General features: G+C 46.6%; 1 protein-coding gene across 1 annotated transcript in view; it reads left to right on the forward strand.

Annotated features, from left to right (window-relative positions):
• Positions 1–13,568, forward strand: part of MYO5B (myosin VB) — a 436,041-nt gene that overhangs the window by 378,454 nt on the left and 44,019 nt on the right. Inside the window, exons 28-29 of the mRNA XM_082255167.1 lie at positions 9,485–9,721; positions 12,668–12,756. Coding sequence (XP_082111293.1) covers positions 9,485–9,721; positions 12,668–12,756 — 326 coding nt within the window. The remainder of the gene's footprint in view (positions 1–9,484; positions 9,722–12,667; positions 12,757–13,568) is intronic.

Below are 13,568 nucleotides of genomic sequence, written 5' to 3' on the forward strand. Positions count from 1 at the left end.
TCACTTCGAGGGGGCGTGCACACCGCCAGACACACATGCCCATTTGCCACAGGGGAAGCCAATTTGCAGGCCCGGCATCCGCGATTGCTGCCGGCCCCCCGCGATCGCTCCCCGTGGAGACAGAATGCCGGTCTCCCGTTGTAAACTCGGCAGACCGTTGTTCTGTCAGTTATGTACACAGGGATCCTGTGTTCCTCTTATTTAGGTCCCCGTGTTCATTCAGTAAATACATCCCCCCACAATTAGAAAGCACCTCCTAGGGACACATTTAATCCTTTGATCACCCCTGGTTTTAACCCCTTCCCTGCCAGTGTCAGTACAGTAAGAGTGTATTTTTTTAGCACTGATTACTGTAGTAATGTCACCGGTCCCCCCAAAAGTGTCAAAAAAAAAAATGTCAGTTAGGTGTCCGATCTGTCCGCCGCAATGTCGCAGTCCCGCTAAATATTGCAGATCGCCGCCATTACTAGTGAAAAATAAATAAAGAAAAATTACAAATCTTTCCCCTAGTTTGTAGAAGCAATAACTTTTGCGCAAACCAAATTAGCTAGTATTAAAGAGGAAGTGAACCCTCCTCTGTAACTTGTACCTATAGGTAAGCCTATGATAAGGCTTACCTATAGGCAGTGGCGGCCGGTGCATAGGGGGCGCCAGGGCGCCGCCCCCCCTGAAAAAAAGAAGAAAAAAAAAAAGATAAAAAAAAAAAAAAAGATTGCAAAACGAGCAATAAAGTTTGAAAAAAAAAAAAAATTGCGTTCGCCGCCGCCGCCGCCAGCCGATGTGGAGGGGGTGGGGGGGTGGGGTTACCACCCAGAAGAGGCGCCGATTGGCTGCCTTCTGGGGGGCGTGGGGGGCGTAACCTGGGCGCAAGGCAGATTCCTTGGAAACCCCCACTTCGTGGATTCCTGGCTGTGATTGGTCCAGCCTCCAGCCTGGACCAATCACAGCATCCAGGACATCCAACGCTGACCCCGCTGACGTCACTCGCAGCAGTGGACCGGACCGCGGGCGATGGAGTCGGGTGGACACCGGACGGGAGTGACGGCGGCACCGGAGAGGAGACCAGACCACCGGAGGTCATCTGCTGGAAGAAGACATCACCACCGGTGAGTCCTCATGGTCCTCCTGTCCTGTCAGTCCTCCATGACCATCCATCCAGCTTTTCCACCGCCATCCCCCTATGCTCTGCCTCATCCCATGAGTCATGGGATGAGGCAGAGCAGAGGGGGATGGCGGTGGAAAGGCTGGATGGATGGTCATCATGGGCCATGACCATCCATCCATCCATCCATCCAGCCTTTCCACCGCCATCCCCCTCTGCTCTGCCTCATCCCATGACCATCCCTCCCACCGCCATCCCTTTGCCTGATCCCATCTCTCCCACTGCCATACCTCTGCAGGGGGCATGTATGCTGGTCACTACATTGAAGGGGGCATGTATGCTGGTCACTACATTGAAAGGGGGCCTGTATACTGGTCACTACATTGAATGGGGGCATGTACGCTGGTCACTACATTGAAAGGGGGCATGTACGCTGGTCACTACATTGAATGGGGGCATGTACGCTAGTCACTACATTGAAAGGGGGCATGTACGCTGGTCACTACATTGAAAGGGGGCATGTACGCTGGTCACTACATTGAAAGGGGGCATGTACGCTGGTCACTGTATTGAAAGGGGGCATGTACGCTGGTCTCTGCATTGAAAGGGGGCATGTACACTGGTCACTGCATTGAAAGGGGGCATGTACGCTGGTCACTACATTGAAAGGGGGCATGTACGCTGGTCACTGCATTGAAAGGGGGCATGTATACTGGTCACTACATTGAAAGGGGGCATGTACGCTGGTCACTGTATTGAAAGGGGGCATGTACGCTGGTCACTGTATTGAAAGGGGGCATGTACGCTGGTCACTGTATTGAAAGGGGGCATGTACGCTGGTCACTACATTGAAAGGGGGCATGTACGCTGGTCACTACATTGAAAGGGGGCATGTACGCTGGTCACTGCATTGAAAGGGGGCATGTACGCTGGTCACTACATTGAAAGGGGGCATGTACGCTGGTCACTACATTGAAAGGGGGCATGTACGCTGGTCACTGCATTGAAAGGGGGCCTGTATACTGGTCACTACATTGAAAGGGGGCATGTACGCTGGTCACTGCATTGAAAGGGGGCATGTACGCTGGTCACTGCATTGAAAGGGGGCATGTACGCTGGTCACTGCATTGAAAGGGGGCATGTACGCTGGTCACTACATTGAAAGGGGGCATGTACGCTGGTCACTACATTGAAAGGGGGCATGTACGCTGGTCACTGCATTGAAAGGGGGCATGTATACTGGTCACTACATTGAAAGGGGGCCTGTATACTGGTCACTACATTGAAAGGGGGCATGTACGCTGGTCACTGTATTGAAAGGGGGCATGTACGCTGGTCACTGTATTGAAAGGGGGCATGTACGCTGGTCACTGTATTGAAAGGGGGCATGTACGCTGGTCACTGCATTGAAAGGGGGCATGTACGCTGGTCACTACATTGAAAGGGGGCATGTACGCTGGTCACTGCATTGAAAGGGGGCATGTATACTGGTCACTACATTGAAAGGGGGCCTGTATACTGGTCACTACATTGAAAGGGGGCATGTACGCTGGTCACTGCATTGAAAGGGGGCATGTACGCTGGTCACTGCATTGAAAGGGGGCATGTACGCTGGTCACTACATTGAAAGGGGGCATGTACGCTGGTCACTGCATTGAAAGGGGGCATGTACGCTGGTCACTACATTGAAAGGGGGCATGTACGCTGGTCACTGCATTGAAAGGGGGCATGTACGCTGGTCACTGCATTGAAAGGGGGCATGTACGCTGGTCACTGCATTGAAAGGGGGCATGTACGCTGGTCACTACATTGAAAGGGGCATGTACGCTGGTCACTACATTGAAAGGGGGCATGTACGCTGGTCACTGCATTGAAAGGGGGCATGTACTGTGTGGTCTGTGCTAGGGGGTCTGTACTGTGGGGTTTGTACAAGGGGCCTGTACTGTGGGGTTTGTGCCACTCTGTCAGTGTATCCCATAATAGGGCCCCTGCTCCCTATTATGGGATATACTAGTACTGATGGAGCCCTTAATATGTGATATATTGGGAGAATTGGTTCACGCAAGCAAAATACAGGGGACAAAATGGGTGGGGTCTATAAGGGGTGTGGCTTCTGAGAAATGGGAGGGGCCAAAATAGAAGGGCGGGGTCTTGCGCCCCCCCATCTTAAAACTTCACCAGCCGCCACTGCCTATAGGTACTGTAAATATCTCCTAAACATGTACCGTTTAGGAGATATTTACCTTACATGCAGCCAGGCGCCGCTGGTGCCGTTCCTTCAGAGCCCCGTGCCGTGACCGTCGGCTCCTGCGCACGTGCGCGGGAGTGACGTCACCGCGGCTCCGGCCAATCAGATGGCTGGATGCCGCGATCCCGGAAGATGGGCGACTGGACATGTCATAGAGGTAAGCGGACGGCACGGCGGGTGCTCATTCTAAGGTAAGTATTTCATAATGAGCTAGTATGCGGTGCATACTAGCTCATTATGGGTTTCTCTTTTAGGTTGCAAAAAGAAAAAAACATTTTTTTGGGGGTTTACAACCTCTTTAACAATGTGGAAATGTGCACAAATACATCTACTGGCAGGATCTACAAGATCTAAAACTAGGTTACAGGGGCATACTGGAAAACAAAAATTGCTGTGTTATTGCTATAGACAGATGCCTCCAATGTGTGATATTGGATTAATCCCATGATTGGACTTTACTGTTCTCATAGGACAGAGCATTGTGAATGAGGACTTAAAAAGGCTGATTGCAGCACAAAGTAGTTACATACATCCAACCCAATGTATTGGGTGGATGACAACATCTCTTCCCCTGTAGAGGTCAGAACATTTCTTAGCATCTGATTAGAAGGATTTGCAGCAGTGACAGCTTCCGTACATCACAGAGACTAATGAGTAAAAGTAATAAAGCCGCTCGGGACTCGCATCTCTCCCCAGGCACAGATCAGAGAACGGCTGAGCGCTATGTAAGTAATGTACTGTCATCCTGTGTGATGCTCAGCCAATAGCTGCCGTCTTCTCCTGTCTTATGCACTATCAATCAGTGTTCACAGAGACGCAGTGTAGCTCTATGGCTTCTGTAATGAACTCATTTGTTACAAGGAGCATCTCAGGGTATAAACACTCCTCTACACACTAAAGTCCAACTCTAGCTATGTTTAAAGTTGTTATCTTCTAAACTTGTGTCCTTTGGTTTCAAGGGGTTGTACTGGGGTGCCTTTGGTTAAAGAGGATGGTCGGCTTCCTTGTGGTTGATCAGCCGCTTGACCATTAACACAAGCAGCCGAAGAGGATGTTCCCCCCTCCTGCCGCTCCGTCCTGGTCTCCCATCCCACCGGGAGACCCGAGTGACCAGCCGGCAAATCCCCTGGCTGGTTGGAGTGCCGAAAAAAGCCCGAATTTGCCTCTGATCGGGTCTCCGATGTAGAAACCCGGAAGCGATGTCATGACATCACTTCCGGTTACTGGAGCCCCAAAGGCGCCATATTTTTTAAAAAAACTTGGCATTTTGAATGCTTTCAAGTGCAGTAGAGGGGTTTGGGGTCTTATAGATCCCAGATCCCTCCATAAAGAGTACCGGTCACTGCCTATTAATGTCACAAGGGATGTTTACATTCCTTGTGACAGCAACAAAAGTGATCAAAAAAATTATAATTTAAAGGTACAGTGTAAAATTTTTAAAAAATACAATAAAATAAATAAGAAAAAAAAATTCAAGCGCCCCATCCCTCCGTGCTCGTGCACATACATAAGTTGCGCCCGCAAATGTAAACAGTGTTCAAACTACACATGTGAGGTGTCACTGCAATCGTTAGAGCGAGAGCAATAATTCTAGCACTAGATCTCCTCTGTAACTCTAAACAGGTAACTGTTAAAAAAATGTTAAATCGCCTATGGAGATTTTTTAATACCGTAGTTTAACGCCATTCCACGAGTGTGCACAATTTTAAAGCATGACATGACATGTTTACTCGAAGTAACATCATCTTTCATATTATACAAAATACTGGGCTAACTTTACTGTTTTTTTGTTTTTTTTAATTCATGAAATTGTATTTCTTCCAAACAAATTGCATTTGAAAGACTGCTGCGCAAATACCGTGTGACATAAAATATTGCAATGATCGCCATATTATTCTCTGGGGTCTCTGCTAAAAATACAGTATATATATACATATATATATAGATATATATCTATATATATCTATATATATATCTATATATAGATAGCAAGGTATAATATATTTACTGACTGTGACCCAAAAGACCCAGTGTGTGAGCCGCTCAGGCTTCAAGAGGGGGTGCAAGTCCTTGGTGTCCACTGCTATGTGTGCTGGTTTGGGAGGGAGCTCTTCCGGGCATCTGTAATCACTTAGGATGAAAGAAAGTGTCCCTGGGACCCACCATGATTAAGCTGCGAGGGGAGGAGCGGAACTCATTGAGGGCGTGGCCTGGTATGAGTCTAGGCTGAGGTTGCCATGTACTACTGATTGATGAGATTGTTCAGATGTGCGGCCACAGGGAGACCTTCTTTCATACTTAATAACATATTTACTTGTTTCAAATGTTTTCTTCTTTTTAACATTCAGTGCCGGTTCACACTGATGCGGCGATCGCATGTAATATCGGAGCGCACTGCTCCTTCATTACATGCGATCGGCTGTGCGGTGCGAGTTTAGCCATACACTTTGTATGGCTAAATTCGCACCGCACCCGCAGCAAAGACGCACAGGACCCTTTTTTGCAGCCGCATCAGGATCGGATCGCACAGTGGTTCACACTTGTGCGATCCGATCCTGTGCGAACTGCAAGATCGCCCTGCGATTTGCGATCAAACTGGGGGTGTCGTTAAGATTACATTGACACCCCCAGCGTATCGCATATGGCAGTGTGAACTGCCAGGGGTGCGTTTGCGATGCGGGAACAGGCTGCAAATTCGCAGCCTTCCCGCATCGCACAAGTGTGAACCGGGACTCACTTGCCTAAGCTAAAATGATGTCATACATCCCAGGGGTCTTTATGTGTCCCTGGAGGTAGGGCTTTCTCTGCTAAGTACACTCTCCTGTCTGCATGCCTGGGCTAAGAGTAGATGGATTCCAGGAAGTAATTGCTACATAAATCATCTGCCCTTATTCAAGATGGCTGTGGCTAGAAATGCTAGGGGGTGTTTTTCAAAGTGATTTTCCATCAAAATAAAGCGTGAAGACATGGATGGATGAGGGAGTTTGCTTTGAATATTAAAAATCAATTAAATAGCGGTTTCAGTTTTTTGGTGCTCAGATATAGTTAATTTCCAATATATCGGATGCCTGTGTCCCCCGCTGCACTCTTTGGTTCCTTCCGTTGACCCCTACATCACTGCTGTCCTGCACCGAACTAGGGGCCAGCAGAAGGAACCACAGAGTGCAGTGGGGGGAAGCAGACATCCAGCAGCCCTGGGAGTAATGTGTCAGAAATGAAGAGGCCCTTGCTCTGCTAGAGAGAAAAGATCAGACAAAGGAAAAGGCAGTTGGAGAGGAGAGTATAATTACAAATATGTTACATTTTTTATCTCTATGACAGTGAATTCCAGAAGAAAATTGATGGTTTATTAAATTGTATCTCCATCAAAAAAATGTCCGTGTAGCTTTGGATAGTGTTGGTAAAGAACGATTCATCTGCGGGGTTTTTTATTGCTGTCTGTGATCTCCGCTGGGTAGATTCACTCCTCTATTTGTCCTGGTGTCACTGGGACAAGAAGTGAGGAAAATCAAACATTTGCAGTTGTCACCATAACAGGATGTGAGGGGTAATCTTTCAGTGGGGACATCTGTTCCATTGACAACTAAGAGGGGATTTTTCCTCACGTGCTGTTGTGTGGAATTCTGCCCAAAGGTGTTCTTTTGGGTTGAGGTCAGAAATTTGTGCAGGCCAATCAAGTTCCTCCACCCCAAACTCACTCGTCCATGTCTTTATGGACCTTGCTTTTTGCACTGGTACAAATCATTTGGTGGAGGGGAGAATTATTGTGTGGGGTTGTTTTTCAGGGATTGGGCTTGGCCCCTTAGTTCCAGTGAAGGGAACTCTTAAGGCTTCAGCATACCATTTTGGACAATTTCATGCTCCCAGCTTTGTTGGAACAGTTTGGGGATGGCCCCTTCCTGTTCCAACATGACTGCGCAACAGTGCACAAAGCAAGGTCCATAAAGACATGGATGAGTGAGTTTGGGGTGGAGGAACTTGACTGGCCTGCACAGAGTCCTGACCTCAAACCGATAGAACACCTTTGGGATGAATTAGAGCAGAGACTGCGAGCCAGGCCTTCTCGTCCAACATCAGTGCCTGACCTCACAAATGTGCTCCTGGAAGAATGGTCAGACATTCCCATAGACACTCCTAAACCTTGTGGACAGCCTTCCCAGAAGAGTTGAAGCTGTTATAGCTGCAAAGGGTGGGCCAACTCAATGTTGAACCCTACAGACTAAGACTGGGATGCCATTAAAGTACCTGTGTGTGTAAAGGCAGGTGGATTGGCTCAGTTAGAGTAAACAAAATGCTTCCTTTACCTTCTCCAAGTCTTGTGCATCACATAGCAACTCAGTTAAGGATTATTAGACTGTCGTACAGGAGTGTGTCATTGTATTTAAACCTCCCTGGCGGTATTCCAGAGTGTTGCTCCGGGTTAATTTTCAGTACCAAAAGCGGTAACTCCGAGCCACACTCGGGATTACCCCAGAATGTTACTCACCTTCCCTGCGATCCCTCGCCGTCCTCACAGTCTCTCCCCGCTCTGTGCTCGGCAGATGCTGGCACTTGTCTTCCGGTTCCATTCCCTGCGAGCGTTGCGACGCAGGGGGGTGGGACCGGCGGCAAATTCAAAAGTGTAAATACACCAAATGAGATGATACAAAGCTGTGATCCTAACGGATTACACTGTATCATTCCATTTCACCACAGGATTTCACCTGGTGACATTTCCAGTGCCCTGCCTGTGCTTTTCCAGTTATTTCTGCCTGGAAAATTTAGAACGACCATGGCATCCAAAAAGCATTCTTTTTGCGCAAAAGCACTTTTAGACGAACTGTGCGATAGCGATTCCTGGGAAAATTAGTCATCGGGAGGACAGTGACGACTCTGATGTCTCTTTCTGGCAGATAACTTGTGGAATTTGGGAAGTATATCAAATGATTCTTCAGAATTTCCAACGGAGCGATGTGCCAGAAAGAGACATCAGAATCGTCGCTGTCGTCACTTTCCGTACCTGATGTTGAATTTTCCCACCAATCACTGTCGCTCAGTTCTTCAAGTAACTCCATTTCGCTGTCGCTGTTTTCCAGTTCGTCTAAAAGCGATTTTGCGCAAAAAGAAAGCTTTTTGGATGCCATGGTCGTTCTCAATTTTCCAGGCAAAAAGAACTGGAAAAGCACGGGCAGGGCACTGGAAAATCCACCAGGTGAAATCCTGTGGTGAGATGGCATGATACAGTGTAATCCATTAGGATCACAGCTTTCTATCATCTCATTTTGTGTATTTATATTTTTGAATTTGCCGCCGGTTTCACCCCCCTGCATCGCAACGCTCGCAGGGAAGGGAACCGGAAGACAAGTGCCGGCATCGGCCGAGCACACGGCAGGGGAGGACAGTGGGGGAGGACGGCGGGCAGGACGACGGCGGGGGATCGCAGGGGGAGGTGAGTTTTAAAATGTAAAACAGATTTCCATGCAAAACAATGTACCGCTTTCAGCACAGAAATCCTGACATAATCAGACCGCCAGGGAGGTTTAGCAGGTCTTTCAATTAAATGTATAAGTCCATGCAATGCATTTTTTTCATTTCGGTACTGGTGGTCATGCTGTGAGAAAGTAAAGGTGATGTCCTGGATGTCATAACCCCTTGGGGGGGCAAAGTGCGTTGAGACCTTACTCTTAAATGAGAGGTAGCGGCTATCTGGTGAGTTCTCCAGTGCGGTGGTGATTCACGGTGGTGGATTGAAGCACGAAAGGAAGCATTATATTAAGGAACAATTTTTTGCACATAACACGCTGAGCACTTTTAAAGAGTGAAATCCAAACGTAATATTGATGAGGACTTTTTCTGGGATTTGCATTTTGAACGGACAGTTTTTAAGCACTATTTCGAAGTACATGATTTGATATTGCCATTATATTATAGTGAATGCACCCTGTAATTTACGTTATTATGTGTTATAATTAATGCACAGGAGCACTTTATTCTAATATGAGTTTAAGGAGTACTGTATTTTGAGAATATTGCATTTTTTTCATTGTTTGAGGTGCAGTGGTAAATTTACACATCAAAGCCTATAGTATATTTCTTTACACAACTGAGCAGAAATCATTTACTGACTATTTACCTCCTTCATATCTATATTGCAGAGACAAGAGCTGGAATCTGAGAATAAGAAGCTCAAGAATGACCTGAATGAGCTTAGGAAAGCCATTGCAGATGCAGCAAATGAGGAAGACTCTAATGAGGAGCCCAGCAGTTACACCCTCCTACTGAACCAGCTGAAATCCGCCCACGAGGAGCTGGAAGTGCGCAAAGAAGAGATTCTCATTCTCAGGACGCAGATTGTGAACTCTGCTCAGCAGAAAGACACAGAGAAGAATGTGGTAAGTGGCACCTTAAAAGTAAACTTGTGCTTTTCCATATATGGCCACACAACAGGGACCTTTCCTTTTTACCCCCCCCCCCCAGTTCCAGGTGTGAGAGAGTATATGTCTATATATGACAGCCGTAATGTTTGGAGTTTGGCCCAGTGCTGTTACAGGGGTTGAGGAATGTACTATAGCATGGGTGCTCAACCTGTGGCTCTCCAGCTGTTGCGGAACTACAAGTCCCATCATGCCTCTGCTTTTGGAAGTCATGCTTCTACCTGTCAGCCTTGCAATGCCTTATGGGATATGTAGTTCTGCAACAGCTGGAGAGCCACAGGTTGAGCACCCATGTACTATAGGGAGAAGGGGGTGGGATGTAAAGAAAATCTGTTGCTTTGCCCCGCGTGAGCAAAGTGCATGTTTACTTTAAGGGGGAATTTAAAAAAATAACTATCCTTCCCTATGCAAGCAAAAATAAATAAAAGTACTTTACTGTAAAATAGATAAAGCCCTAGTGAAGTTACATAGCCTTCCCACAACCTCTCAGCAAACATACGAAACTGTGACCTTGGAATTGGAATCGTGGCATTTATTTCTTGTTATGTTCTCCCCATGTTTTCTTCTATTGCACTTGTTATCCCACAACCTAGAAACATAGAGAGCGGTTATTTGGTTTCACCCAGGGTGTCTTACTACATCTTTAAAAAATCACAAAAAGAGAAGACTTGAGATGAACTTTCATCTGAACCAGTTAAGATTTATTAGACTTATGATAATCGTATCTCATTCATACAGTTGATGGAGGGCATCTTTTTGGTGAGGCACTTGACAAATTCATCCCAGGTGTCACGGGAGAAAGGTCCTTCCCCAGCGGAAGGTTCCAAATTCCCTTTCTTAGGGGCCCCTACCTCCTCAAAATGCAGAGCAGAGCACTTCAATATTGTACCCAGGCTTCAGCTTCTAAGCCTAAGTTCTGCCCTTCTATTCAGTTCAAGTCTTGGTCCACACAGCCGACCCTGTCTTACCCAAAGCCTTCTTCCCAATGAAGAAGCGTCCTCCCTCCTAAGATTAGGAGTTTGCTTGTCTCTTTGTCACAGACCTGTTAGTTCAATAGGGGGTACAAAATAAAGTTCAAAATTCAACCCCCTTACCACTTTCATTTCTCAAATTAGCCAAAATCTGCCTAGGGACAGTCAGTTTTGTAGAATGCCCCGAAAACCATTTGATGTTCCCAGGGAGTAGTTGCGACAGTACCTATAGAGGACAGGTTTTATGGATTCTAGTCAAACCTGTTCATGGTACCAAAGCCCAACAGGGGTATGCATCATATCCTGGACCTAAAATCCCTAAACAAATACCTTTGAATTCCAAATTTACACTTGGAATCCACAAGGTCAGTTATTGCCCCTCAGACAAAGAGAATGCTTGGCATCCTTAGACAATCCAAGATGCCTTCCTGCATATTCCCATTTATCCACCTCATCAGTGCCTTCTACGCTTTGCAGTAACAGACAATCACTTCCAGGTTGTTGCACTGACATTTGGCCTCTCCTTTGCTCCCAGAGTATTCCCAAAGGTCCTTGCACCTCTTCTTGCATTTTTAAGAACCCAGGGCATCCAGGTCACAGGTTGTATAGACAACCTTCTTCTGAAGGACTCATCCCCCTTACAGCTATCTGCAAACTTCCATGGGACAATGCAGATGCTTCAGGCTTTTAGCTGGGTGATCAAGTTTCAAAAATCTGCTTTCCTACCTTTTCTTCACCTGGAATACCCGGGCCTAATTATGCACACAGCCCAAGCAATAGTCTTCTTTCCAAAGAAATACAGGCATACCCCGCTTTTAAGTACACAATGGGACCAGAGCATGTATGTAAAACGAAAATGTACTTAAAGTGAAGCAATACCTTTTTTAATTTCCTAGGCAAGCTGACTGGCCACAAATTGGTATCCCTGTCACTTATGGTTTGGGAGTAATGCCATTCCAAGCTGACCAGGCTGTGTCCGTACTCGCGAGTGTACGTAAAGTGAGTGTACTTAAAACGGGGTATGCCTGTAACTGCTCTCTCAGAATTCACACTCAGGACATGAGATCAAAGAGATGTGAATCTGTAAGATTCTCCATTAAATTTTTGGGTATCATCATGACCTCTTTTTCGAGGCTGTCCCATGCCTCCAATTTAATTTGAGGCAGGCTCATTCTCTTGACCTACTCATTGTCATATCCAGCCAAGCAAGGAATTCCCTAGCTTGGTGGATCTCAAACCCAGCCTTGACAATAGAGAAGTAATTGTCGCCATATCGCTGGAAAGTTTTGACAGATGCCAGTCTTTCAGGCTGGGAAGGAGTGTTCCAATTCCTCACAGTTTCCCTAAGACCATCTTTTCTTCTAAGGTGGTATTAGTCTTCCACCGCCATAAAGATATAATCCTTCCCTCTGTACCCCGCTCCAAAGCACCCAAAGAAAATTGCTCTTCACTGCTTGGATGTAGTCAGGGCCATCAGTTTACCTCAAAGCAACAGCATATTTTAGGAAGATGGACTCCCTATTCACCTACTTTAAGGGCTTTTTAAGGAACATCCTCCTTCAAGTCCACCATCTTTAGACACATAAGACAACTTGGCAAAGATTGCACTTTACAGGGCAACACTCCTGTGCTTTTTCTGCACTTACTCCAGCAGATCGATGGGTCATTTTGACATCAAGCCTCTGTTGCAATGCTTTGTAAGGCTGTCGCCTGGTCCTCTGTTCATACCTTTTCTACCAGGTTCATACCAAGTTCTACCAGGCGGACATCCAATCTTCTGTGAATGCAGCTTTTAGATGCAAGGTCCTTGCAGCGGCACTCTAAATTTGGGTCTGTTAGTTGTCTTTTGATCTAATGTTATGATGCCCTTAAAACGTACCATAAAACACAGCAATGTTATTGGCTAAATCACCCTTTTTGTCTCCTTTGTTAGGATTCAGAGAAAAGCTGGGCAAACAGCGATAAAGAAATGGATCAGGATGATGCTATTGAGGCATATCATGGTGTCTGTGAGACCAACAGGTAATCCCATTTAAAAGTGGTAAAGAAGGAGAGGGTCACATGAAACCCAAAGTAACCTAAGGAAACATACCTAAAGTAACTAGCAGATAGCGTTCTTAAATGCTTTCAAATAGTCTCCCTATGCATGTCTGAGCTCTGCTGTACAGAGGCAGATTTTTAGTCAAATGCAATTACCTACACTGCTTTTAATTAATAGAAAAAAAAAATGAATAATGTATTAGTGCCGTGTTCTCCAAACTGTGGCCCATGGGCAGGATACAAACCTTTGGGTCCCTTTATCCAGGCCTTAGGGCACTGCTCTTCCTCCTGTTATGAGGCACCATTTTTCCCACTGACACCAACAGTAGGGCGCTATTTCTTTCACTGGCACCAATGAGGGGGCACTACTCCTCCCACTGACACCACTGATGGGCTACAATCCCTTCCACTGACACCACTGATGGGGCACAATCCCTCCCAATGACACCAACCATGGGGGTCACTATTCCTCCCACTGATACCAATGATGGGGCCCGATCCACCCCACTGACACCAACAGTGGGACATGATTCCTCTCACTGAAACCAACAATGGTTCACGATTCCTTCCACTGACATCAACCTTCACTGACATCAACGATAGGGCACAATTCTTCCCACTAACTCCAACAAAGGGGCACAATTCCTCCCACTAACTCCAACGATGGGACACAATTCCTCCCACTGACACCAATGATGGGGCACTATTCCTCCCACTAACTCCAACAATGGGGAGCAATTCCTCCCACTGACACCAATGATGGGGTACTAGTCCTCCCACTAACTCCAACGATG

Source organism: Pelophylax lessonae (assembly GCF_965119305.1).
Source record: "Pelophylax lessonae genome assembly, chromosome: 1".
NCBI lineage: Eukaryota > Metazoa > Chordata > Amphibia > Anura > Ranidae > Pelophylax > Pelophylax lessonae.